The sequence below is a fragment of the Eschrichtius robustus genome, chromosome 2 (genome assembly GCF_028021215.1).
Source record: "Eschrichtius robustus isolate mEscRob2 chromosome 2, mEscRob2.pri, whole genome shotgun sequence".
In the NCBI taxonomy this organism is placed as follows: Eukaryota; Metazoa; Chordata; class Mammalia; order Artiodactyla; family Eschrichtiidae; genus Eschrichtius; species Eschrichtius robustus.
The window spans coordinates 30,434,799-30,462,720 of record NC_090825.1 but is presented as its reverse complement, the minus strand read 5'-3'; the positions used below and the strand labels follow the sequence as shown (position 1 = coordinate 30,462,720).

The 27,922-nt window shown below is 37.6% G+C and overlaps 1 protein-coding gene across 9 annotated transcripts in view; it reads left to right on the top strand.

Annotated features, from left to right (window-relative positions):
- The window catches only part of CPLANE1 (ciliogenesis and planar polarity effector complex subunit 1), a 129,853-nt gene that overhangs the window by 70,261 nt on the left and 31,670 nt on the right, over positions 1–27,922 (top strand). For 7 of the 9 annotated variants that reach the window (XR_011073066.1, XM_068535253.1, XM_068535248.1 and 4 more), the window contains 8 exons: positions 423–494; positions 2,206–2,315; positions 2,662–2,857; positions 3,463–3,612; positions 7,346–7,596; positions 12,343–12,430; positions 23,737–23,886; positions 27,323–27,353. Coding sequence is in view for 8 of the 9 variants with exons in the window: in XM_068535253.1 (XP_068391354.1) it covers positions 423–494; positions 2,206–2,315; positions 2,662–2,857; positions 3,463–3,612; positions 7,346–7,596; positions 12,343–12,430; positions 23,737–23,886; positions 27,323–27,353 (1,048 nt within the window). In the remaining variant the exon portion in view is untranslated. The remainder of the gene's footprint in view (positions 1–422; positions 495–2,205; positions 2,316–2,661; positions 2,858–3,462; positions 3,613–7,345; positions 7,597–12,342; positions 12,431–23,736; positions 23,887–27,322; positions 27,354–27,922) is intronic. The other 2 variants (XM_068535249.1, XM_068535252.1) reach the window with 2 other exon arrangements.

Below are 27,922 nucleotides of genomic sequence, written 5' to 3'. Positions count from 1 at the left end.
AAAGGCCTCTGTTATTTTAATTTTTATTTCTTTCTGAATGAGTTTAGGCATGTATAAGTTTTTTTTTTAATAAGATATTTTTTGATGCAAATGGTGAGTGCGCATTTGAGAAACATTCTTAAATGTATCTCTGAGAAAGCCTTGGAGGTACTTGACTGCTCTGTAGTCTTCTAAAGTCAGCAGCCTATTTGTTAGAAGTTTGCTATTCATTCAGGTGATCAGGCCCAGGATATAAATAGTAATAAAATCTAAAATTATCATATTAATTAAAAAATTAAATTCTTAAGCTGTCAGTCTACTTTTCTACCACGTTTTATACACAAGATATAAAAATCTGCACTTGTATATTTAATTTTTTCCGTGCTTGTGAAATCCTTTTTCTGTTTTCTCTTTTTGTCCCAAATCTTCTAATTGACTACAAGGTAAAGATGCTGCTTCTCAAGAAGTTGTTTCTGAATGTCATAAAAATCAGCAAATCATTTCTTCCTCATCAGGTGTGATTTCTTTCTTTTTTTTTCTGAGAACACCATGACTAGTTAAAGGTTATGTCTGCATGACGGCTGAAACAGGAGTTACCAACCCCCATAAAAAAAGCAGTTAAACCAATCAAAGATAGAATGATAATTTAAGTATTTTCACTTTCCTTTTTTCTAGTTTTTTAAAAAATTTATTTATTTTATTCATTTATTTTTGTTTGCATTGGGTCTTCGTTGCTGCACGCAGGCTTTCTCTAGTTGCGGTGAGCAGGGGCTACTCTTCGTTGCAGTGCGTGGGGTTCTCATTGCGGTGGCTTCTCTCGTTGCAGAGCACGGGCTCTAGGCACGCGGGCTTCAGTTGTTATAGCACGTGGGCTCAGTAGTTGTGGTTCGTGGGCTCTAGAGCGCAGGCTCAGCAGTTGTGGCGCATGGGCTTAGTTGCTCCACGGCATGTGGGATCTTCCTGGACCAGGGCTCAAACCTGTGTCCCCTGCTTTGGCAGGTGGATTCTTAACCACCGTGCCACCAGGGAAGCCCTTTTTTTTTTCTAGTTTTTTAGTTGTCATGTGGTTTAAATTCAAGCCTTGGTGCCAAGTTTCCAGTACTCAGTATTGCAACGAGTTATATTTTGCTTGTGAAATTTGAAAGTAATGTTCTATTAAAAATACAATGCTAGGAAATAAGAGTTGTAGGACAAAAGGCACAAAGTTAGACTGCTGACTTACTGTGACAGGCTTCTATATTGTTTTGAATAAGAAGCTAATGACTTTTGTAAAATTAAGATATTAAACATTTTAAGTGGTAAAATTTAGCTATGGTCTTTATATATACTAAAAACACTGAATTGTACATTTTTAAAGGAGGTGAATTACATCTCAAAAAAGCTGGTTAAACAAACGAACAAACAACAAGAAACAGTGTTGAAAGTAAAAAAAATAAATTAGTTATGATTAATTCCCTAAAGCCTGGCTTTATTGAAATTTTAAACAAGCAAAAATGACTTAATATATATGAAATTGAAAAATGAAATTATAGCATTTTCTTGGTATGACTTAGATATTTCATTATTCTTGTGAGTCATTCATATGAGAAAAGCAATAGTCAATATGCATTCAATTCTGAATTATTCCAGAGTAATTTGCCCTTAGAATAGAATACAATTTGCTTTAATTTATTTATACCTATGAAACTTCTGCTTAGATTTTCAGCAGATAGCCTTTTTTTTTTTTTTTTTTTTTTGTTGCATTGGGTCTTCGTTGCTGCACGCGGGCTTTCTCTAGTTGCAGTGAGCAGGGGCTACTTTTTGTTGTGGTGTGCAGGCTTCTCACTGTGGTGGCTTCTCTTGTTGCAGAGCACGGGCTCTAGAGCATGCGGGTTTCAGTAGTTGCAGCGCGTGGGCTCAGTAGTTGCGGCACGCAGGCTCTAGGGTGCGCGGGCTTCAGTAGTTGTGGTACGCATGCTCAGTAGTTGTGGCTCGCAGACTCTAGAGCACAAGCTCAGTAGTTGTGGCTCACAGGCTTAGTTGCTCCGCAGCATGTGGGATCTTCCCGGACCAGGGATTGAACCCATGTCCCCTGCATTGGCAGGTGGATTCTTAACCACTGCGCCACCAGTGAAGTCCCTTCAACAAATGTCTTTAATGTTGTTTGTTGCTAACTTTTTCTTACCAAGTTAACTACATAGAGCTATGTACAGATTTTTTTACTATCCTGATTTTTCTTATTTCTAGAACATGAATCTTTGAATGTTCCTCAACTCTTGGCACCAGATGTATATCTAAATCTCAGACTTTCCACTGAAATATCAGAGAAACCTCTGTCACCTTCAGCAAGTGAAACGGTACTAAATTTGGAAGTTTTAATAAGAAGTTTTAATAATACCTTTGTGCTAAATTTTATTATGGTCATCTGCATTATTCAGTTGTATAGGTGAAATGAGGCCAAAAATCTCATCTACGTAGATTTGTTGGAAAGGTCAAAAATTAGTTTACAATTTAAATATTGTGCCCCCAAATACTGTAAACTAAGACCATAACACATACTTCCTGCAATTTTCCCTAAGTTAGGCTTATATAAGCTCTTCTTGCCTTGAGAATTAAACCTTTTTGGGACAGGGGTAGGGTAGAGTGGCTGTACTATAAGTAAAAAGAATGTAGCCCTCTTTGATTTTGTGTGTTTTGGTTCAGATTGGACACACTTACATAAATGTGATTGACATTGAAGCTGATGATCTACACAAATTACCTGTTAGAGAAGAGCCTTCAGATGATAATATTATCAAACAGCAAAGCGATCGTCTAGAAGTCCCATATTCTGCAGAATTACATTACATGGCAGCTTCAGTTACTAATGCTGTTCCCCTGCACAATTTTAAGAGTCAAGGTAATAATTTTTTCTACTTTTAAAATAAATTTAAAACATTTTGAAAAATTCTTTAATATAGCATTGTTACCCCTACTTATGTCTCTTAGCTCTCTTCCTCCAAATCCACTGTAATTTTATTTTATTTTTTTAATAAATATATTTATTTATTTATTTAATTTATTTTTGGCTGCGTTGGGTCTTTGTTGCTACACACGGGCCTCCTCTAGTTGCGGCGAGCGGGGGCGACTCTTCGTTGCAGTGTGCAGGCCTCTCACTGCAGTGGCCTCTCTTGTTGCGGAGCACGGGTTCCAGGCACGTGGGCCTCAGCAGTTGTGGCACGCGGGCTCAGTAGTTTTGGCGTGAGGGCTCTAGAGCACAGGCTAAGTAGCTGTGGCACATGGGCTCAGTTGCTCCGTGGCATGTGGGAACTTCCTGGACCAGGGCTCGAGACCATGTCCCCTGCATTGGCAGGTGGATTCTCAACCACTGTGCCACCAGGGAAGTCCAAATTCACTGTAATTTTAGATGTTTATATTCACATTTAGAAATGTTCTATTAATCTTTTAAATACCTTGTTTATAAGTTTAGAATCAATCTTTTTATGCCTTTCGTATTCTTGATAGAATCTGGCAATTCCGCTATGGATTTATTTTTTAAACCTGCAAAAGTGTCTCCAACCTGTCTGGATGGAAGAAGCTGGAGAGCAGGCATTCCAGAAGTGAAGGAGCCTTGCATCACCTCACCTCCACCATCAGACATACAGCAGGACAAAGGTGAATGCCCTAGATTTATAGCATAACTTTCCCCTTTCTCTGAATTACCGTTATATTAGAAATAAGCACTAAAACTTGATCATTGCAGAGGAAACCAGAAAAAGGGTTTTTCCCTTGCTAAGGAGAGTAGGGGCAGATAGGTAAATGAGATAGAGTCATGGTTCCAAGCCTGGGATCCAGGGATATTGTGCAAGGAGACTACAGATCTATTTGTGCATATGTCTTTTCTCAATTAATGAGGCTAAAAATAAATATCCTGTGGGATTTCATGAGTGTTTTGGTGTTAAAAAGGAATTCTCATATTTTAGAAGGTGGGAAGTTCTAGAATAGCACATAGAAAATACACAGGCTTGGTAGCCAATAGTACTTTATTAGTAAAATATTCAGTTTTATAGTCATAAATCAGGTTGCATTATTGTTAAATATTTGAAAGATTTAGAAGAATGTTTCTCCAAAACCTAAACTTATTACATGTTGCGAATCATTAGATTAATCTAGTATGTAATCAGACTTCCTGCAGCAGAGACCTAATGTCTCTTCTGGCTTCCACAACTGTTGGGAGGAATGGACCTAGCCTTGTGGTCATCAGCTGCTTGGGTGCAAAGTCCAGCACTGCCTTTTCATTGTGCATAAACAGCAGACACTCAGGAGATGTGAGGAGCAAGAAAGGGATGGGTAGCAGGGAAACTTCACCTTAGGATGTGTTAGAGCATGTGTATTACAGCTGTATACACAATAAGTGCCAGCATTTCAGATTTTGGAGCCTTTGCCCTCTCTCTCCCCTGCCATGGGACTGCTAGGTGCATGGGTAGTGGAGGGAGGATGTATGAAGCTGACAGTCTTTCAGGCTGGGGAAGTGTGTGGGGAAATGAAAAGACCTTGGCTTTTATCAGTAGATTCAAATAGAACAGACCTGGCTTTCAGTCTCAGCCCTGTTACTTAATAGCTTGGAGACTTTTTGCAGGTAATTAACTTTATCTGATCCTCACTTGTATCTCTGTAAGATACAACCTTATAGGGTTGTCATTAGGGTTGCATCTAGCCAAATGCCTGTGACTACTTAGGTATCCTGTTAGTTTCCCTTCATTTTCACACCAACTTGACTTTTGAAATTCTGACAAAGTAGAACGAGACTGATCTCCCGGTGACCTCAGAATATCTTAGGACAGCATTTTAAATGACTATAAGCTACAGGTTAATTTCCTCCATCAGTGAGATCAAGTCTATATTCAACCTTTTGGAAGATCCTTCTCTGGGGAGATTGGTCATGAAAATATGTCAGTGGACCCTTCTACTATTACTAAAGAGAGCTTAAAAATGCCAATTTAAAAGGAAGGGTTTTATATTTTGAAATTAAATTCCATCATGGTATATACATAGTATACTTTAAAGACTCAGAATATAGTCACAGTAGAGTTGAGTGGGATTTGTATTATAAGAAAAGGCTGGGAGAAGGGAGAGACAGGGTTCTTAGGTATTTAAAACAAAAGCAAAAGCCAAACAAACAATACATTTCTGTGTTAGTGAGACCTCACCATTTTGAATGACAGTAGCTTACTATTTTAGAAACCATCTCCAATAGGAATACTATCAGTAACAGCAAGCAGAGCTTTGCTAGGCAGAGGGAGAGCATTGCAGGGTCAGTGGAACTCAATATTTAAAATCACCTCCTAGGTGATTTTTTTTCAGTTAGTCAGTGAGAGTGGAACAGTTTCTCCACAGGAAGGGAAACTAGTTTCATTATGTATGTAGGCCATTCCAGATTTTGAGCACATCCATCTCTTTTTGCTGTATTTTCTACTTGAAGTTTGCACACCAGATTCTTTCCTGCGTGAATAAGGGAGATACTGCAGGCTGCCAAGAAACAAGAAGGGTAGGTGGCAAAGTACTGTGAGAGTCAAGCTAAAAAAAGGGTAGGGCCAAAACAGGTAGGGAAAGATTATGTGACTGCCATTGCCAACACTGGAATTTACCTTTATCTTCTCATGGGAAGCTTCTCCTTAGACTGGGACTGAAATATAATCACTACTTAACATTTGTTTAGTAATTCACAGTTTTCAGAGTATTTTGTTGGATAATTTGATCTTCACAAAACCTCTATGAATTAGGACAGGCATCATAATCCTCACTTGACCAACTCTTCATTCACTCAACACTACGTTACGGACAATATATTGGGACTAAAGAAGAGAGTAATACCAGGTTCTGTGTCCTTGGGCTCACATATGGTGGGAAGGAAGGCAGGGAAGTAAAGAGATGATTATGATACAGCATGGTAAGTGCAGTTATGGTGATAAGGATGAGATTGCTGGGAAATATAGCATCTAATCCATCTCTGGGGAGGATTGGGGCTATTTAGGGGAGAGCCACCTAAATGGAATCTTAAAAGTAGGATCTAGCGAGGGAAAGGTGCATACAGATGGAGAGAATAGATTGTGCAATGACTCAGAGGTTTGATGGAGCTTGCTGAGTTTGAGAAAATTAAAGTTCAGTGTGCTTGGAATTTTTTTTTTTTTAAGAAATAGCAAGAGATGAGCTGGATAAGTAGGCCAAGGAAAGACAATGCCATTGTCTCTCATACTGAGACATTTGAACTTTTAAGGTGAAGGCATTAGAGAAACGCTGAAGGATTTCAGGTGGAAAAGGAAAAATACCAGATTTGTGTTTTAAAAGACCTCTCTAGGGCCTGTGTGGAAGCTGGGCTAGAGAGAAGTGAAATAAGTTAGAGATAAGGATACTGTTTGGGGTCCGTTGGTTGTGAAAGCTTCAGCTAAGCACTGGTAGTAGGAATGAGGAGATGATTGGTACGTGGATCATCGATATTTGGTGTCACGTTGGAACTGAAGGAAGGAAGAACCTCGAATGTGTCTCAGGCCTCTGGCTTGGGAAGCTAGGTGAATGATAGTGCTACTCCCTGAGCTGGGGAATCAGGAGGAAGGAGCAAGGTGAAAGGGCTGAAGCGATGAGTTTGGTTTTATATGCTTTTGGGACAGCCTAACTGAGATGACCAGGATACAGATGGATTTAAGGGCTGGAGCTCAGAAAGAGTGCCATTTGGATGTGAGAGTCAGCAGTGCATCTGAGACCTCACCCAGAGAGGGTGGGTGGAGTGAGAAGAGACGTGAACTGAGACTGGCGCCCTGGAAATACTGAAGGGTAAAAGGAGTGGGTGACCGAAGGGAAGACCAAGACGACGACTGAGAAGGGAGAGCGAGATAGGGAGGAGAAGACCCAGAAGCCAAAAGTGTTTCAAATTTGGGACAAGAATCAGTTGGGCTTAAGAGTAGAGTTAGTCATTGGCTTTGATAAGGGTCTTGGGAGGTTTAATGTTTGCCTACGAGCCCACGTAAAAGCAGTAATGGCCAACATTGGACCTAGGTTTTACTGTGTGACATTGTTGGTTTTCAAGTAGAGTTTTAAAAAGTCATAAAAATAGTAAGGTTGCTTTTTGATGAAGTGTATTTGTGTAGCAGAAGATAAAAGTAACATTCAAATTGCATTGTATATGGAACTTTGTGGTAATGGTAACACTGTAATGTATTCTTATCTCACAACGAAGACAAATCTCAGAAGTCAAGAAGCTGAGATGGTATTTCTAAGTATATTAAGTTAAAACTGATTTGGAAGGGAATGTTATGTTGACTTAAAATGAGGTCTTCAAAAAATTAGATCATCAGCATCTACTTCTGTTTTAATTGTAGTCAATTCTGATATTACTTTTATTAATATTTAGATACGCCAAAGCCAGATCTTCGATTCAAGGAACCAAGCTCAAAGTCAGATGCCGCAGATTATCTGCTGTGGGAACTACCACAGGATGTCTCTGCCACTCGTCCTGCGCCAAGCTCTGCAGCTCGCCGGCTAGAGCATCTCACCTCAAAGCTTCAGAGAATTGATGAACAGCTGTTAGCAATACAGAACATTGCTGAAAACATAGAGCAGAATTACCCGAGACACATAATGCTAGACCGACATTGTGTTAAGGTAGGCTGTCTTTATTTTAGTTTTTTGTTTGTTACCTACTTATTAAATTTGTAGTGTGATATAATTTTAGACTCTTGATTTTTCAAAATAATGGGAAATTTGGTTTCTTTAAACTAGGGTTTCTCAACCTCAGCATTGTTGACACGTGGGCCAGATATTTCTTTGTTGTGGGAGTTTGTCCCATGCATTGTAAGATAATTAGTAGCATCCCTGGTTTTGACCCACTAGCTGTCAGTAGCATTCCCCTCAGCTATAATAATCAAAAATGTCTCCAGGCATTGCCAAATGTCCCCTGGGGGACAAAATCACTCCCAGTTGAGAACCACTTAAACGTTAAGCTTTTAAGAAGTGAACTCTTGCTTCCTACCAGGAAAATAAATATATGAATTACAAAACCAGACTGTGGTTTTAGATAAACGCTGCTCATAATTGAGTATCATTTTCTTTAGCAAGATTTTTATAACTTTACAAACATTGTTATCCTTGTATTTTGAATTCTGTTTCTTTCAGATATGTTATACAATGGGATTACTAGTGCTTAGAAGTTTTCTGTATCTTTGAAAAGTATTCATAATAAAGAGATTAATGTTTATGTATATTGGTATATCATAGTAGACCAATAGAAAGGAAGTCTCAAACGTTAATTACTTACTTTGCACAAACATCCCATCTTTTCTTTTTAGGAAACAAAATTTATATAAAATAAAGGTTAACAAACAAATTGGAAAAATATTTTGAATGTGTTAAAGCCTTATATTGAGAAATGCAAATTGGTTTGCAGGAAAAGAATTCCATCAGTGACATGTCTAACAAATATTCCAGGTTGCTAAGATGTTGATATTTTAAAATATAAATTTATTAGGTTTATAGCATTTCTTTAATCCAAACATTTAACAATTATTAAAAGGTTAAGGTTAAACATATGTGAAACTACACTGAAAAAAATATATGAAGTAGGACTACTGGGTTTTTTAAAATTTTTATTGGAGTGTAGTTGATTTGCAATGTTGTGTTAGTTTCAGGACTACTATTAAGTAATGACATTATGGTGTTTCGTTGGTTGTTTTCCTTTTTGTTTTTAATCCAGGTTTAGATCTGTTACATCCAAATTAATGTTGAGTGTCAGAGTTGTCCTTGGAAGTCCATATTCCAAGGAATCACTTTCAAAATCCCTTATCTTCTAGTTTATTAAGCATATCTAAAGCCAGTTATGTTACTTACACCTGAATCTAGTCTTGTTCCTGGCTTGTTCACTCTCTCCAGAGCCCATGAATCATTCGTTCCTTTAACAAACATTTTTTGACCTTCTACCACATGCTAGGCCCTGTGCTAAGTTCTGGGAATAGGAAAGTAAATGAGGCATAGTCCCTACTCTCAAGGAGCTTAGAATCTATTAAAAGAAGATTGATGTATGCACCAAAAATACACGTGAACAGGATGCTGTAAGGACACACAGGTACATATGGCCTGTTGTGACTGTATAGGTAAGTGAAGCTATGGCACCAGAGAAGACTTCGTAGAGGTGATTCTTGAACTGATAATGAATTGATATTCATCAGTTCGATGAGCAAGGGCTGATGAAAACATCATGAGCAAAAGCAGAATGGCATAGAGTATTTGGGGAACTATATCAACGTTAGCGGAAGGTAGCAGTTGATGGGACTGGGCTTTAAGATGCCTGGCAGGAGAGGTAGGTAGGGCAGATAGGGAAGGATGGAAAGTGTTGTTTGCCGTGTCAAGAGAGTAGGATTTTACTCTATAAGTAGGCAATAGGGAACCACTGAGGAATTTTAAGCACTGAAATGATATTATCAGACACTCTGGCAGCCATGTGGTGAATAGAATGGAGAGGTAAAGACTAGGAACAGGGAGACTGGTTGGGTCACAGTAGTTCTAGGCTAGCTGTTTGTTAGAATCAACTTGGGAACTTGTCAGAAGTGCAAACTCATGGGCCCCATACCTATGAAATTCTGATTTTAGGTAGGTCTGGGTTAGAGCCCAGGAATCTGTATTATTAACAAGTTTCATAAATGATTCTTAATCAGTTAGCTCTATATCAGGTCTGTTGATTGGTGTTTGGGATCTGGTGTATAGTACCAAGCCAAGAAATAATAATAACCTGAACTTTGGCCCTGGGGATGGAGGGAGGATGTAGCAGGATTCAGTGGTTGAGTGGCTGTGGGAAGGTGAATAATGCAGAGATTCACAGTAGAGTCCAGATTTCCAGCCTGGGTGAATGTTGGAGTCATTTTCTAAACTAGGGTAGAGGAAATGTATGCCTTTTGGGAGGAGTAAGACAGAGATTTCAGTGAGGGCCATGTGAAATTTGAGGTGCTGTGAGATTAGTAGGCATTTGGATATCTATTGATACTTCTGGAGCTCAGGAGCTAGATCCGGGGTGATGGTACAGATTTTAGAGTCATCAGTTAGGAGAAAGTTCAAATTATAATAGTGAGGGCACTCACCCAGAGAGAGCATATTGAGTAAGGAAAAAGTGGGTTAAGATCAGAATTCTGTGGGTGCACTAACTTTTAAGGATGGGGATTCAACAACAAAGCTCTTAAGAAGGAACAATCTGAGGGAGGGAAGAGGCTCAGGAGAAAGCAAGCCAGAGGAGGAGTTTCAAGAAGAATTTCCACAGATCTGGGTCATTAGATAAAAGGACAGCTGTGCATGTCAAGATCACTTGGGATGCTTTTTCAAAATAAACATGCCAGCCCTTTTGAAAGGGGTGGGGCGGAGAGAGAGGAAGGGGAGTGACTTTGCAAGGAGGAGGGCGTAGGTCACACACTTGTATTTTCTGAAAGTTCCCGCAAATTCTGAGACAGGTCCCCTCTCAGCCCAAGCCTTTCCAAACTGGCAGGTAGGAATTAGGTCTTTTGCTTGGTGCATGGCAGGCAATTGATAACTTTATTTAATGGCTGTCTTTGTGCTCTCATTTTTAGATTCTGACAGAAATAAAATCATGTTCATATAATAAAGACTTACTAATGGAACAGTTATTAGTAATTGTAGCACAAGCTTGGGAGACAGTTTCAAAAGAAGACTTCTAAAAATGGTTGATCAAACTCTATTCTTCCGAGGTGACTACTTTGAAGGAAATAGAATTGATTTAAATGAAAGGTTTGGCATATTGGCTTAAAATGTTCTCACCCTATTATAATGCACACATAAATACAAAGATTTTGACTTGCCCATTTTAGTTTAAGAAAACAGCTTGTAGGTCTGGAAGAGGCTGAGGGACACTGTGGACACACCGACTGCGTGCCTTAAAGATATGGGTTCAAGCCCATGTTCTGGATTTGCAAGTCGCTGAATTTCTCTGGGCCTTATTCCCTCATCTTTAAAATGAAAGGTTTTGTTTTCTTCAGATAAATACCCAAAAGTGGAATTGCTGGATTGTATGGTAGTTCTATTTTTAGTTTTTTAAGGAACCTCCATACTGTTCTCCATAGTGGCTGCACTAATTTACATTCCCACCAGCAGTGCACAAGGGTTCCCTTTTCTCCACAGCCTTGTCAATACTTGTCTCTTTGATAATAGCCATTCTGTCTGACATGAGGTGGTATCTCATTGTGGTTTTGATTTGCATTTCCTTGATGATTAGTGATGTTGAGCATCTTTTCATGTGCCTGTTGGCCATCTGTATGTTGTCTTTGGAAAAATGTCTGTTCATGTCCTCTGCCCGTTTTTAAATTGGATTGTTTGTTTTTTTGATATTGAGTTGTATGAGTTCTTTAAATATTTTAGATATTAATCCCTTACTGGAGATAGTATTTGCAAATATTTTCTCCCAGTCTGTAGGTTGCCTTTCCGTTTTGTTGTTGGTTTCCTTCGCTGTGCAAAAGCTTTTTAGTTTGATGTAGTCTCTGTTTATTTTTGCTTTCTTGCACTTGCCTGGGGAGACAGATCCAAAAATATATCGCTAAGACCAATGTCAAAGAGCGTACTGCCTGTTTTCTTCTAGGAGTTTTATGGTTTCAGGTCTTACATTTAAATCTTTAATCCAGTTTGAGTTTATTTTTGTATATGGTGTAAGAAAATGGTCTATGAAAATGGTTTCATTCTTTTAAATGTAGCTGTCCAGTTTTCCCAACATCATTTGTTGAAGAGACTGTCTAAAACACAAAACAAATAAACATATAAAACAGAAACAGACTCATAGATGCAGAGAACAAACCAGTGGTTGCCAGAGGGGAGGTGGATGGGAGATGGGCGGAATAGGTAAAGGGGATTAAGAGGAACAAACTACCATTTATTTAAAAAAAAATAAGTCATGGTGATGTAATGTACAGCACAGGGAAAATAGTCAATAATATTGTATAACTTTGTATGGTGTGTAGTGTATAAAAATATTGAATTACTATGTTATGCACCTGAAACTAATATAACATTGTAAGTCAACTATACTTCAATAAAAAATAAATAAATAAAATAAAGGTGAACTATGTAAAGAAAAGAAAAGTTTTGTCTAGATAGTAGTTATCATTCCTCCCCATTCTAAAATTTATGATGCAATTTTCCTGAACCTCTTAAAAGGTTAAATCGGTTAAGATACAAAATAAGTAAAAATTTACTCCTCTTCATCAGTTCTCACCATTTAGCTCATATTGGATTTAATCCTATTCTTTCATTTGTTGCATTAATACAAATGTGTAAAACCTACATAAAATTGTTTATGATGCTTTGAAATTATCAAACCATAACATTTGTAACAGTTATTTTGTTGTGTATGTTTTTCTACAGGTTGAACCTGTAGATCACATTGAGCTGTCTTCTGGCCCCGAATCTGAGAAAACATTGCCTTCAGAAACCATTCACATTCCTGAAGAAGGTTTGTGAGGGGTCGGGGGTGGGACTGAAGCCTTTCTTTGAAAGAATAAGTATTTCTTTTTGGTGTGCCAGAACTGGGAATAGTTTTCTTCTGGGAGCTGAAGCCATCCGTCCCCTCATTTTTAGATGAGGATGATTGTTGTGATGATGTGATTGGCTCCCACCTCAGGCCAGCTTTTTTCCGAGAAGCCCGGCACTGTACCCTCCCCTGGCGTTTGTACCAGAGGTGGACACTGTGGGCTGGATCTTAGTTTCTGTCACTCCACATGAGGGGCCACACACTGCTGAGGGTCACACAGAGCTTTGTGCTGAGCTGCTTGTTTGTCTGTGGTCATCAGCTGAGCTAGAATTTGAGGTTCAGGTTAAATGACGTGGCAATGGTGAAGTATTAAGTTTTTTCATTTCTTGTTAAATGAATGGAATTAGGGTAGTTATTTAAATAAATTTCTACTGTAACTGTAGTTGTTTATATCTACATTCTCTCATTGAGTCTTGTCAGCCGTTTAATGCATTTTGCCAAAAAACAGGTTTTAGTTCATTGAGTCTCTCTATTGTTTCTTAATTTTCTTTTTCATAAATTTCTACTCTTAGCTTTATTATTCTTTCTGCTTTTGGGGCCTTACCTTGTTGGATTTTTCCTAACTTCATTCCTTCTTTTTTTATTTTTTCTAATAAATGCATTTGAGGCTGAACATGTTTCTGAAAGGACCCAGATAAGAGTATTGATATGTTATGTCTTTTGGTGGTGTTCAGATTGAAATAGTTAGCAGTTTATATTAAGATTTCTTCTTTAGCTCATAAAAGGAGTTTTCAGCTTCCAAATATTATGGGGCTTGGGCTATATTTTTGTAATTTATTTCCATTTTCATTGTATTGTGATTAGATGAGTGTATAATAATGTCGTTCTTAGATATTTGTTAAAATTTCCCTCAGTATATATAGTCAGTTTTTGTAAATATTCTGTTTATTTGAAAAGAGTAAGCGTTTTATGTTGGTTTATATATATACACACACACATCTCCTACATAAAATCCTACATAAAATTTCATATGTGGGGACTTCCCTGATGGTCCAGTTGTTAAGACTCTGCGCTCCCAATGCAGGGGGCCCGGGTTCAATCCCTGGTCAGGGAACTAGATCCCGCATGCTGCAACTAAGAGCGCACATACTGCAACTAAAGATCCTGCATGCCTCAACAAAGATCCCGCACGTGGCAACAAAGATCCCACATGCTGCAACTAAGACCCGGCACAGCCAAACAAACAAATAAATAAATAAATAAATTCATATATGTAGTCACACACACGTATATAATAGTCAGACTTCTAAATTATACTGTTCAGAAGGGTGCATTAAAAATTACCCACAATGATTGTGGAATTACTCATTTCTCTTCATAATTCTGTTAAATGTTTCTTTATGTAGTTGAGGCTGTGCTATAAAATGAATATAGTTCATGATGATTATTTTTGTTGAATTTTGTCCCTTTTATCATTAATGACTCTCTTTATTCCCAGTAATGCTTTTTAGACTCAAAAGTCAATTTTGTCTAATATTAATATGTCCATTCCTGCTTTCTTTTGCCTGGTATATCTTTTTTAGTACTTTTTATTTTTAAAAAATTTTAATGGAAAATTTCAAGCATATTTCAATAGCAGACAGAATAGTATAATTGACCTTCACGTACCCAACAATCACCTTTAACAATTACGAACTCATGGCCAATCCTGTTTTATGTATCCCACCCACTCTTCCTACCTTTTCCTGAATTATTTTAAAGCAAATTCCAGACAGCACATTATTTTATCCATAAAAATTTTATATGTATCTCTAAAAGATAAGGTCTCCTTTTAAAAAATAATAATATTGTCATTTCTTTTTTAAAAAGTCTTGATACTGTCATGTATCTAATTAGTGTTCAACTGTTGCCAGTTGCCTCATTTTAAAAAATAGTTTATTTGGTCTAGTTGGAGTCCAGGTAAGGTCTATACATGGCAGTTGGTTGACGGCTTAAAAGTTTCCTTTAACTTCTGTGTTACCCCTTTATCTCTCTTTTTCCCTTCTAGTTTATTTGTTGAAGAAACCTCATTGTTTGTCCTTAAGTATTTTTTGGAGTCTGTAATTTGCTAATTGAATCTCTGTGGTGTCATTTAACATGTTCCTCTGTTCCCTGTATTTCCTGTACATTAGACATCCCTTTACTTTCAAGCTGAGTGATTATGTTGTAGCTGTGTCCAGCATACAGCTAGATTTCATTCTTTTAAATAATTACATAATTTGTGTTTTAATCATCAAGTATAATCAGTTTCCATTTACTGTGATTACTGATATATTTGTGCTTATTTCTATTATCTTATTTTGTGCTTCCTATTTACTCCTTATTTTTTCTTTACCTTCTGTCCTTTCTTTCCTTCTCTTGTATTGAGTTTTCTATATTCTCTCTTTCCCTCTCTATTTGTTTAGAAATTTTACATTCTATTTTTAATCTCTTAGTGATTATTCTTCAATTTTCAACATTCAGAGGAGTGTTGAGGTGAATATATTTACCTCCCAAACAATATAAGGACTTTAGACTTTTAATACTCATATGCCTTTTCACATTTTCTCTGATAATGTTTTCTAGTATTTTTGTTCTACCTTGTTTTTAACCCACCCACTTAGTCTCCTTTGTCTTGTATTGTTTTTGTTGTTGTTGTTAAACTTTTTTTTGTTTTTAATTTACTTATTTTTGGCTAGGTTGGGTCTTTGTTGCTGCGCACGGGCTTTCTCTAGTTGTGGCGAGCGGGGGCTACTCTTTGTTGCCGTGTGCGGGCTTCTCATTGTGGCGGCTTCTCTTGTTGCAGAGCACGGGCTCTAGGTGCTCAGGCTTTAGTAGTTGTAGCTCGCGGGCTCAGTAGTTGTGGCTCGTGGGCTCTAGAGCGCAGGCTCAGTAGTTGTGATGCACGGGCTTAGTTGCTCTGTGGCATGTGGGATCTTCCTGGACCAGGGCTCGAACCCGTGTCCCCTGTATTGGCAGGCGGATTCTTAACCACTGCACCATCTTGTATTTTTTTAAGTAAATACTAATTTGAATTTATAAGCATGTTTGCCAGTTTCCCCTCAGTTGCTTCTTTTTTTAAAAAAGTTGTAAATTGAATAGTGTACATATGTAAACCATAAATATATGAAACCAAAACACAAGTTTCATCAAATAATACTTGTCCTTATTGCCTGAGATGCACTCTGGCATTTTCTATTCTGTGCCATTATTGCTTCTTGCATCCACTTCTTTGAGGATTGTTCTCTTCTTCCTTCCTTTATTAGTTCTTTGAACTAGAGTCTGTTAGTAGCAAATTCTCCCAGTCTTTGAAAATAGTTTTAATTTTACTACAATTTGTGAGTGATGGCTTATAGCCAAGTACAGAATCCTAGGTTGATGCGTATTTTCCCTCAGCATTTTAAAGATATTATTCCATTTTCCACTGACATCTCTAATTGCTGAGTTTATAATACCTATGTGCTGTCTAATTGCTGTTTTTTTATCTCTGATTCCTTTTAAAGTTTTCCTCTTTCTGTTTGGTTTGTTTTGCATTTTTGATACATTTTGTCTAGGTGTATATTTCTTTTTATTTATACTATATGGGAGTAGGAATGATTCTTTTATTTTTTTAATAGATCTTTATTGGAGTATAATTGCTTCACAATTGCTCTGTTGTACACCAAAGCGAATTAGCCATATGCATACATATGTCCCCATATCCCCTCCGTCTTGAGCCTCCCTCCCATCCTCCCTATCCCACCCCTCTAGGTCATCGCAAAGCACCGAGCTGATCTCCCTGTGCTATGCTGCTGCTTCCCACTAGCTAACTGTTTTACATTCGGTAGTGTATATATGTCGATGCTACTCTCACTTTGCCCAACTCCCCCCTCCACCCAGTGTCCTCAAGTCCATTCTCTATGTCTACATCTTTATTCCCGCCCTGAAACTAGGTTCATCAGTACCATTTTTTAAATTTTTAGATTCCATATATATGCGTTAGAATACGGTATTTGTTTTTCTCTTTCTGACGTACTTCACTCTGTATGACAGACTCTAGGTCCATCCATCCACCTTACTACAAATAACTCAATTTTGTTTCTTTTTATGGCTGAGTAATGTTCCATTTTATATATGTGCCACATCTTCTTTATCCATTCATCTGTGGATGGACATTTAGGTTGGTTCCATGTCCTAGCTATTGTGAATAGTGCTGCAGTGATGAACATTGTGGTACATGTCTCTTTTTTAATTATGGTATTTTCAAGGTATATGCCCAGTAGTGAGATCGCTGGGTCATATGGTAGTTCTATTTTTAGTTTTTTAAGGAACCTGCATACTGTTTTCCATAGTGGTTGTATCAATTTACGTTCCCACTAACAGTGCAGGAGGGTTCCCTTTTCACCATACCCTTTCCAGCATTTATTGTTTCTAGACTTTTTGATAATAGCCATTCTGACAGGCATGAGGTGATACCTCATTGTAGTTTTGATTTGCATTTATCTAATAATTAGTGATGTTGAGAATCTTTTCATGTGCCTCTTGGCCATCTCTATGTCTTTCTTGGTGAAATGTCTGTTTAGGTCTTCCGCCCACTTTTTAATTGGATTGTTTGTTTTTTTGGTATTGATCTCCATGAGCTGTTTGTATATTTTGGAGATTAATCCTTTGTCTGTTGTTTCGTTTGCAAATATTTTCTCCCATTCTGAGGGTTGTTTTTTTGTCTTGTTTATGGTTTCCTTTGCTGTGCAAAAGCTTTTAAGCTTAATTAGGTCCCATTTGGGGTTTTTTTGTTTGTTTTTATTTCTGTTACTCTAGGAGGTGGGTCAAAAAAGATCATGCTGTGGTTTATGTCAAAGAGTGTTCTTCCTATGTTTTCCTCTAAGAGTTTTATAGTGTCTGGTCTTACATTTAGGTCTTTAATCCATTTGGAGTTTATTTTTGTTTATGGTGTTAAGGAGTGTTCTAATTTCCATCTTTGACATGTAGCTGTCCAGTTTTCCCAGCACCACTTATTGAAGAGGCTGTCCTTTCTCCATTGTATGTTCTTGCCTCCCTTGTCGTAAATTAGGTGACTATATGTGCATGGGTTTATCTCTGGGCATTCTATCCTGTAGCATTGATCTATATTTCTGTTTTTGTGCCAGTACCATACTGTCTTGATTACTGTAGCTTTGTGGTATAGTTTGAAGTCAGGAGCCTGATTCCTCTAACTCCATTTTTCTTTCTCAAGATTGCTTTGGCTATTTGGGGTCTTTTGTGTTTGCATACGAATTGTAAAATTTTTTGTTCTAATTCTGTGAAGAATGCCATTGGTAGTTTGATAGGGATTGCATTGAATCTGTAGATCGCTTTAGGTAGTATAGTCATTTTCACAATATTGATTCTTCCAATCCAAGAACATGGTATATCCCTCCATCTATTTATTTTGTCTTTGATTTCTTTCATCAGTGTTTTATAGTTTTCTGAGTACAAGTCTTTCGCCTCCTTAGGCAGGTTTATTCCTAGATATTTCATTATTTTTGTTGCGATGGTAAATGGGATTGTTTCCTTAATTTCTCTTTCTGATTTTTTGTTGTTGGTGTATAGGAATGCCAGAGATTTCTGTGCATTAATGTTGTATCCTGCAACCTTACCAGATTCATTGATTAGTTCTAGTAGTTTTCTGGTGGCATCTCTAGGATTTTCTATGTGTAGTATCATGTCATCTGCAAACAATGACAGTTTTACTTCTTCTTTTCAAATTTGTATTCCCCTTATTTCTTTTTCTTCTCTGATTGCCGTAGCTAGGACTTCCAAAACTATGTTGAATAGAAGTGGTGAGAGCGGAAATCCTTGTCTTGTTCCTGATCTTAGTGGAAATGCTTTCAGTTTTTCACCATTGAGTATGATGTTTGCTGTGGGTTTGTCATAAATGGCCTTTATTATGTTGAGGTAGGTTCCCCCAGTGCCCACTTTCTGGAGAGTTTTTATCATAAATGGGTGTTGAATTTTGTCAAAAGCTTTTTCTGCATCTATTGAGATGATCTTATGGTTTTTATTCCTTAATTTGTTAATGTGGTGTTATCACATTGATTGATTTGCATATATTGCAGAATCCTTGCATCCCTGGGATAGATTCCACTTGATCATGGTGTATGATCCTTTTAATGTGCTGTTGGATTCTGTTTGCTAGTGTTTTGTTCAGGACTTTTGTGTCTATGTTCATCAGTGATATTGGTCTATAATTTTCTTATTTTGTGATATCTTTTTCTGATTTTGGTATCAGGGTGATGGTGGCTTTGTGGAATGAATTTGGGAGTGTTTCTTCCTCTGCAATTTTTTGCAAGAGTTTGAGAAGGATGGGTGTTAACTTTTCTGTAAATGTTTGATAGAATTCGCCTGTGAAGCCGTCTGGTCCTGGACTTTTGTTTGTTGGAAGATTTTTAATTACGGTTTCAATTTCATTACTTATGATAGGTCTGTTTATATTTTCTAATTCTTCCTGGTTCAGCCTTGGAAAATTGTAGCTTTCCAAGAATTTGTCCATTTCTTTGTGGTTGTCCATTTCATTGACATACAGTTGTTTGTGGTAGTCTCTTATATTCCTTCGTATTTCTGAGGTGTCTGTTGTGATTTCTCCTTTTTCATTTCTAATTTTATTGATTTGCGTCCTCTCCCTTTTTTTCTTGATGAGTCTGGCTAAGGGTTTATCAATTTTGTTTATCTTCTCAAAGAAGCAGCTTTTAGTTTTATTGATCTTTGCTATTGTTTTCTTTGTTTCTATTTCATTTATTTCTGCTCTGATTTTTATGATTTCTTTCCTTCTACTGACTTTGGGTTTTCTTTGTTCTTCTTTCTCTAGTTGTTTTAAGTGTAGGGTTAGATTGTTCATTTGAGATTTTTCTTGTTTCTTGAGGTGAGATTGAATTGCTATAAACTTCCCTCTTAGAACTGCTTTTGCTGCCTCCCATTGGTTTTTGGGTCGTCGTGTTTTCATTGTCATTTGTTTCTTTGTATTTTTTTATTTCTTCGTTGATTTCTTCAGTGATCTCTTGGTTGTTTAGTAGCGCGCTCTTTAGCCTCCATATATTTGTGTTTTTTACAGTTTTTTTTTCCTGTAATTGATTTCCAATATCATAGCGTTGTGGTCAGAAAAGATGCTTGATATGATTTCAATTTTCTTAAATTTACCAAGGCTTGATTTGTGACCCAAGGTGTGATCTATCTTGGAGAATGTTCCATGTGCACTTGAGAAGAAAGTGTATTCTGCCACTTTTCGGTGGAATGTTCTATAAATATCAGTTAAATCTATCTGGTCTTTAGTGTCACTTAAAAGCTTGTGTTTCCTTATTTATTTTTTTTGAATGATCTGTCCATTGGTTTAAGTGGCGTGTTAAAGTCCCCTTCTATTACTGTGTTACTGTCAATTTTTCCTTTCATGGTTGTTAGCATTTGCCTTATGTAGTGAGGTGCTCCTATTTTGGGTGCGTAAACATTTATAATTGTTATATCTTCTTGGATTGATCCTTTGATCATTATGTAGTGTCCTTCTTTGTCTCTTGTAATAGTCTTTATTTTAAAGTCTATTTTCTTGGATACGAGTATTGCTACTCTAGCTTTCTTTTGATTTCCATTTGTATGGAATATCTTTTTCCATCCCTTCACCTCAGTCCATAGGTGTCCCTAGGTCTGAAGGGGGTCTCTTGTAGACAGCATATATATGGGTTTTGTTTTTGTATCCATTCAGCCCATTTCTGTCTTTTGGTTGGTTGGTGCATTTAATCCATTTACATTCAAGGTTATTATCCATATGTATCTTCCTGTTACCATTTTCTTAATTGTTTTGGGTTTGTTTTTGTGGGTCTTTTTCTTCTCTTGTGTTTCCCGCCTAGAGAAGTTTCTTTAGCATTTGCTGTAAAGCTGGTTTTGTGGTGCTGAATTCTCTTAGCTTTTGCTTGTCTGAAAAGCTTTTGATTTCTCCCTCAAATCTGAATGAGATCCTTAATGTGTAGAGTAATCTTGGTTGCAGGTTTTTGTCTTTCATCACGTTAAGTATGTCCTGCCACTCCCTTCTGGCCTGCAGAGTTTCTGCTGAAAAATCAGCTGATAACTTTATGGGTGTTCCTTTATATGTTATTTTTTGTTTTTCCCTTGCTGCTTTTAATATATTTTCTTTGAATTTAATTTTTGTTAGTTTGAGTAATGTGTGTCTTGTTGTGTTTTTCCTAGGGTTAATCCTGTATGGGACTCTCTGGGCTTCCTGGACTTGGGTGACTATTTCCTTTCCCATGTTAGGGAAGTTTTTGACTATAATCTCTTCAGATGTTTTCTCAGACCCTTTCTTTTTCTCTTCTTCTTCTGGGACCCCTGTAATTAGAATGTTGGTGCGTTTAGTGTTGTCCCAGAGGTCTCTGAGGGTGTCTTCAATGCTTTTCTTTTTTTTTTTTCTTTATTCTGCTCCTTGGCAGTTATTTCTGCCATTTTGTCTTCTAGCTCACTTATTCGTTCTTCTGCCTCAGTTATTCTTTTATTGATTCCTTCTAATGTGTTTTCATTTCAGTTATTATGTTGTTCATCTCTGTTTGTTTGTTCTTTAGATCTTCTAGATCTCTGTTAAACATTTCTTGTATTTTCTCAATCTGTGCCTCCATTCTATTTCCAGATTCTGGATCATCTTTACTATCATTACTCTGAATTCTTTTACAGGTAGATTGCCTATTTCCTCTTCATTTATTTGGTCTTGTAGGTTTTTACCTTGCTCCTTCATCTGTGACATATTTTTTTGCCATCTCATTTTTTTTTTTTATAAGTGGGATTGTGTTCCTGTCTTACTGGTTGTTTGGCCTGAGGCTTCCAACACTGGAGTTTATAGGCTGTTGGGTAGAGCTGGGTGTTGGTGCTGAGATGAGGACCTCCATGAGACCTCACTCCAATGAATATTCCCTGGGGTCTGAGGTTCTCTGTTAGTCCAGTGGTTCTGACATGGAGCTCCCACCGCAGGAGCTTCAGCCTGACCTCCCGCTCGTGAACCAAGATCCCACAAGCCGCATGGGGTGGCAAAAAAAAAAAAGAGAGAGAACAATAAAGTAAAAAATAAAATTAGACTAGGAAAGTAACAGATATGTTAGAAAGAATATAAAAACAAAAATATAGATGAATCAACAACCAGAAGGTACAACAGTACCACAATAGTAAAAAAGAGAAGGAGGGAAAAGAGGGAAAAAGAAAAGAAAAGGAAAAAAAAAACAGGGAAAAGGCCTTGGCTGTGGAGGGCGGGTCCTAAGCAAGGGTGAGGTTTGGGTGTTGGGCAGGGCCTATGCTCAGGACCCACAGGGTTGGAAAAGGCCCTGGGGGCTGTGGGGGGTGGGGCTTAGGGTCCAGGAACAGAAGGGGGCCAGATGTGCCCCCACCCCTGCTCTCAGAGGGTGGGGGACCTCACCTGGGAGCCCAGCAGGTTTCCTGGCCTCAAGTGGGTGGGGAAATGCCCTCCTCCTGCTCCTCTGGTCCCGGAGGGCCTCTCCCACCTGCCTCTCCTGATCTCCCCGGTCTCCCTCCTACGCCCCCAGGACCCACGCCACCTAGAGCGGGCTTTGGAGGACAGGGGACCAGCCTGGGAGGAATGATTCTTTAATTTGCAGATTTAACACTGGGAATTTTTCATCTGGTTTCTTTTGGAGTATTGCTTCCTCCCCATTCTTTCTGTTCTGTTTTCTAAAACACTTGTTACAGGTATGTTGGAACTTCTCAGTCTATTTCTTGTCTTTTAATCACTTCGTAATTTCCACCTTTTTATCTCTCAATGATGTGCTCAGGATGTTTCCTCAGATCTCTCTCTCTTAGTTTACGAATTCTCTCTTCTGCTCTGTCTTCTTTGCTGTAGGATTTTAATTTTGGTGACTACATTCTTAATGTCTAGAAGTTTTGTTTCTTTTTCAAATCTATCTGTTCTTTGGATGTACTCTGTCCTGTTCTTTTAGTGTGGTTGCTATACCTTCTTTCATCAATTTAATTATTTTAGTAATATTTTATACCCTTTCAGATTATTTTATTTTTTGTGTGCATATTCTCAATTGTCAAACCTATATACTGTCCTCAGGATTGCTTGTTTCTTTGTGTGAGTTTTAATTTTTTATCATGAGCTTATTTTGCGGGGGCGGGGTTCTGCTAGGTTGTATATGTTTTTCTTTGGAGTGGTTTTATATTTACTTCTTGCTGTTACTGAAGTAGAAAAAAATGGGGACAAGTTTTTATATATATTTTTTTGGCTTGGAGTTGCTGTACTACATAGATAGTATAAATTCAGATCCCACATTTGCCTGTAGCAAGACAGGGGTTTCTATTTCTCAGAGTTGACTTTTATTTTTCTCCCGTCCACTATCCACGGAGATAGAAAACTTCTTTGCTGCTCTTTTAGGGCAGAGTTTTTCTTATCCACATTTTTAAAAATAATTTTATTTGTTTTTGGCTGCATTGGCTCTTCGTTGCTGCGTGTGGGTTTTTCTCTAGTTGCGGAGAGCGGGGGCTACTCTTCGTTGTGGTGCGCGGGCTTCTCAATGCGGTGGCTTCTCTTGTTGCGGAGCATGGGCTCGAGGCGCACGGGCTTCAGTTGTTGTGGCTCACAGACTCTAGAGCACAGGCTCAGTAGTTGTGGTGCACGGGCTTAGTTGCCCCACGGCATGTGGGATCTTCCCAGACCAGGGCTCGAACCCATGTCCCCTGCGTTGGCAGGCAGATTCTTAACCACTGCGCCACCAGGGAAGCCCTCTTATCAGCATTTTATGGACAGAACTGTCCTTCAGCACTCTGAGCCATAGGAAGGTAGCTCAGTTCCCCTCACTGCAGTCTGTAGAAACCATGTCTTCTGTTCCTCTGTGGACTATGCCGGCGGCATTGTCCATTTATTGCCCAGCTTTGAATTCCTTTTGGTTTTATGGCACCAGAAGATTTCTTTATTTACAGGTCTTGGTTGTATATGAATCTCTTTTTTTCTTTTTTTAATTTAGCATTTCTTCTTTGTTTTATAACAGGGCATGGGCCTATCCACTGTAGCTCAATCTGATGTGTTTTCTGAAGTTGATAGTAACTTTAATAGTTTTGTTTTTGTTTTTTTTTTTACCATGAGGGAGTTTAAATTTTAAATATTGTATTAAATTATTTTATTATGGGGTAAATAGAAAGCTATCAGAATAATATGTTGTAAACTTCTAATGTGTCTGTTGCCATGTGGAAGTGTTAGCTAAGTGCTATGTCTTTCCCACGTGATTTTTTTCTACTGTTTTCTTTTAATTGTAATATGTACTATGGATTAGTGCATTTCCTGACTCATATGAATAAAGAAGATCAAAGGGACAACGAACAGATTTCAGTAACGGAAACTCATCCTAGTCAGAAAACCTGTGTGTTTCCTTCTGCCGATTCAGCTGTCAGCCTTTCCAGTGACCAGAATTTGACTTCTCCTGGTATCGTTCTTAACTTTTTTCATTTACTCTTATTTTCCAATACTCTTACTGAAGAGTACTTACTAAGAATATAGTTGTGAAGGATTCGTGAAGCCATTTTGCAGTACTTACAAGTTTCGGGGAAGGGATGTTAAAAATTGTGCCGTTCACATGAAGAGCTACGTCATCTTGTCAGCTTCATAAGATACACTGCAAGCATGTGTCATATCTCTGTGTAACTTATTAATGTTAAATACATAGCAACTGAAATATTATACCATTATACTGGTATATTATACTATAACACTATAATATTTGATTTTTATAAAAATTGAGAAATTCCAACTCTGTCAATTATGAGAGTTTCGATTTGAAAACAAAATAATAGCTGTAATTTATTGAGCCTCTGCCATGTGCCAGACGTTGTTGTTTTCCATGCATTGACCCTGGTGTAAGCCTGACCTGTGACGTAGCTACCATTATTATCCCCATTTTGCAGTTGAGGATATTGAGCCTTAGACAAGTTCAGTGCCACTGTTCATTCCATTTCATTTGGAGCTGGCAATTCAAAATGCTATTCCTTACTCCTAACAAATACTTTGTGTCATATAAATAGCAGGGCATACTAAATATCACAGTTGGACCACTAACAGTGGCTTTAAATATTTTTTTTGCCCTCAGATATTTATGGTCAATAATGATGATTCTACTGAATGTTTACAGTATGTTTTTATTACCATTATTAACTTAATATAATCAGTTAAGAAATGCTATTTTTAAATGGCATTGCTGTTATTTAAACAAAAGCTATTAAGAAGCTGGTTTAAACTTTGTAATTTTGTTCTCTAAGTTCTTTCTAGATTCTGTTTGTATTTGTCATCATCACATGGGGATAATCATTTTTACTTCATAGAGTTGTTGTGAAGATTAAGTACTATATATAGAGCAATTAGCTGAGAATCTGTTTGATTCCTATAGGTTCTTGGTTACCAGTATCTTTCCTCTTCCCTCTTATGGGTGGGGGGAGAATTGAGAAATGAGGTTAAAGAGGCTTTAGTGGGTTCTAGCTGTATCTGAGAAGTCTGAACTCCATTTTGTACTTGGGAATCATTGGTAAATTCTGAGCAGTGGAGGTTAGGAGGAAGACTAGGATGGAGGCCTAGGTCAGTTAGTGAACTGTTAAATTAATCTGACCTGTGCCGTGATGAGGGCCTGGGCAGTGTTGTGGGAAAGGAGAAGAAACAAGAGACATTCCGAATAGGCAGCTGATGATACTCACTGACTAAGCGGTTGGAAAGGAAGGAGAACGTGAATGGCTGGTTAGCATTGTCAGACTAAGAGCAAGGATATCACCAGGTCTTAACGTCAAACTCTAGAGCACCTTTGGACCACATGTAGCATTTAAGGTGATGCAGGGCCATGTCATATTTAGGATCTAGTTTTTGATAAGGAAGTAGAGCTTGCTGAGAGCTTTAGGCTTAAAAAACAGATGTAAGAGCCTTTTACCTAATTATATAGTTAAGACTTAGAGAGTGCATCAGTTTTCTGCAAGAAAGATGGAAAAAGGAGAAAAGCTGAGGACCAACCTGTGAAATGCCACCCATTAGAGAGCAAGGGGAGCCCCCGCCTCCAGTGAGGGAAATGGATGAGCAGACTCTGGTAAAGGGATTTTCAAGAAAAAGTGAGTGGCTAACAGTTTCACAAGCCACCAGAAAGTCAAGAATGAAGACTGAGTTTTTTTTAAGGACTTGAGGACTTTCAGTGTAATATCAAGGGTAGAAGAAGGCAGGTTGGGGACGAAGACAGGCTAAAGAAGCTGTAAGTATAGGCAACTTAAGAATTCTGACAGTAAAAGGAAATGAGAAAAATGAAGGTAGAAATGAGATAAATGAAATGAAGTCAAAGATCATTTCGAGTTGGGGATAAATATAAACTCTTATGTCTAAAGGTAGAAGAAAAGAAAGTACTAGGAAAAGAGAAATTGAGAGTACCAGGTTAAGGCGATGATTCATTCAGGATTGTAATAGCTTCTTAAACTATAAGGCAAGAGGGAAAAACAAGGAGAAGTGTCAGTAAATGTCATAACACAGGTAAAGATGGATAAATAGAAATGTTTTTTCTCTAGTATTCAATGTTTAATTTAAATTAAAAAAGAAACCTAATTAGTATTTTTTTAGAAGTGCAGAATTTAGATGCCCTAATGGGTGTTTTCTTCTCCAAGGTTGGCTTCTTGGAAAGATGTACAGTCATTCCTTTACTTCTGGTGCTCACAAATAGCTCAAATTTACTCTTTTGAAATTGACTTTAATTTCTTAGCAATTTCTTCTGAGTGTTCATATAAGTGCCAAATAATTTAGTCACTGAGAATGGATTTAATTTTTGTTAACAGCCGTAAGTTATTCAGAGGTGTTTCTGATAAGTGAAGTAGATGATCAGGCTCAGTGTCACTGCTTGGAATTTTTTAAAAACAGGAATTGTGACTATCAAGGAATGAAGCTGATCCATTGTGTTTAGTAAATTGTGAAGGCTGTCCCAAAGAACAGGTTCCAAAAATTGTTTGAAAATGAAGTAAGGATAGAATCTTCCTATGTAACTACTTTTAAAAGTAGTTATTTGAATATAACACTTCTCTGCCTTTTGATGAAAGGAATCCGTTTCATTTCTTAGTCAGATCTTTTATATCTCGTTAGCCTAGATGTACACCATTATCGAAGAACTCGCAAATGACCAGACTCTGAGAGCAAAGATAATGTAAAATTCTTGATTTGAGGATTAACAAACAAAACAACATCTGCTTAAGAAAGCAAAATTGTTTTAATATTAAAAACATGTGAGCATGGATGATATAATAAAGGACATGATGAACATGGGCCTTAAACCAAAAAAAAAAAAAAAATGCGGATGTTCTAAGTCTTAGAGGCAGGGTGGCTTTATCTTAGGATAAGAAAATCTTAACAAGGAAGTGTTTTTGACAAGAGATGTCAGGACACTTTTCCCTGTATTAACTCAATTCTCTTTGAGGGTTAAACATACAGAAAATTGAGTAGACCAAGTGTTTTGCTTTAAAGACGTGTTGTTAATATTGGACAACGTTTAAAAATTACTCTTTGGGGCATATTCTTCCAAGTAAAGGCTCTTGTAGTTAAATTAGATACTTTCCCACAAGTACTCCTTTTAGATCATCAGAAGTTTTTGTTTTTTGTTTTTTTAGTAAATCTCACTCCAGTATTCTAAACTGTGTATGAAGCAAAGAAAGATTGTACCTCCTAAAATGTATTATTCAGAGTACTCTGGATAGAAAAGTAATAATCTTAAAATGTAGACAATATTCACTACCAAATGGAGGTTTAAAAATATTTCAGTTTCTATATATATAATTTCTAGATCAGGTTAATAATCAAAAATAGAAAAAACTGACCTGAAATTTTTATTAATAGTAATGTTTCTTTTTTTTAAGGTGTGAATAACAGTGATGAATTATTTGAGAGGTAAATATCTTAAGAATTAATTCACAGTTTTACTTAAAGTTAGGTATAAATTATGTGTTCTGGAAATTTTGTTGTTCATATGTATGTAAACTTCTACACTACATATTTTTTGTGGATTAAAGGAATGTAATTCCCATTGGGAATGGGGTGTTTTAAGATAGCAGTCCCCAACCGTTTTGGCACCAGGGACCGGTTTCTTGGAAGACAGTTTTTCCACAGACGTCGGGGCTGGGGGATGGGTATTGTTCAGGTAGTAATGCGAACGGTGGGAAGCGGCAGATGAAGCTTCTCGCTCACCCACCTCTCACCTCCTGCTGTGTGGCCCTGTTCCTAACAGGCCACGGACCGGTAGCAGGGTAGTGGTCCACAGCCCCGGGGTGGGGCCTCCTGTTTTAAGAAACTGAGGATTGTTATATTGTATCCCTTACTGTTCAGCATAGGTCATTAGAATACAGTAGCTTACACTTGCTACATTTTCTTTTACTACGTACGTATTAAATTTCCATAGGCAGGACAGGTTGTTGTCCTAGTTGTCCCAGTTGTCCCCTAGGCCTTATGTTTGCTCCTTT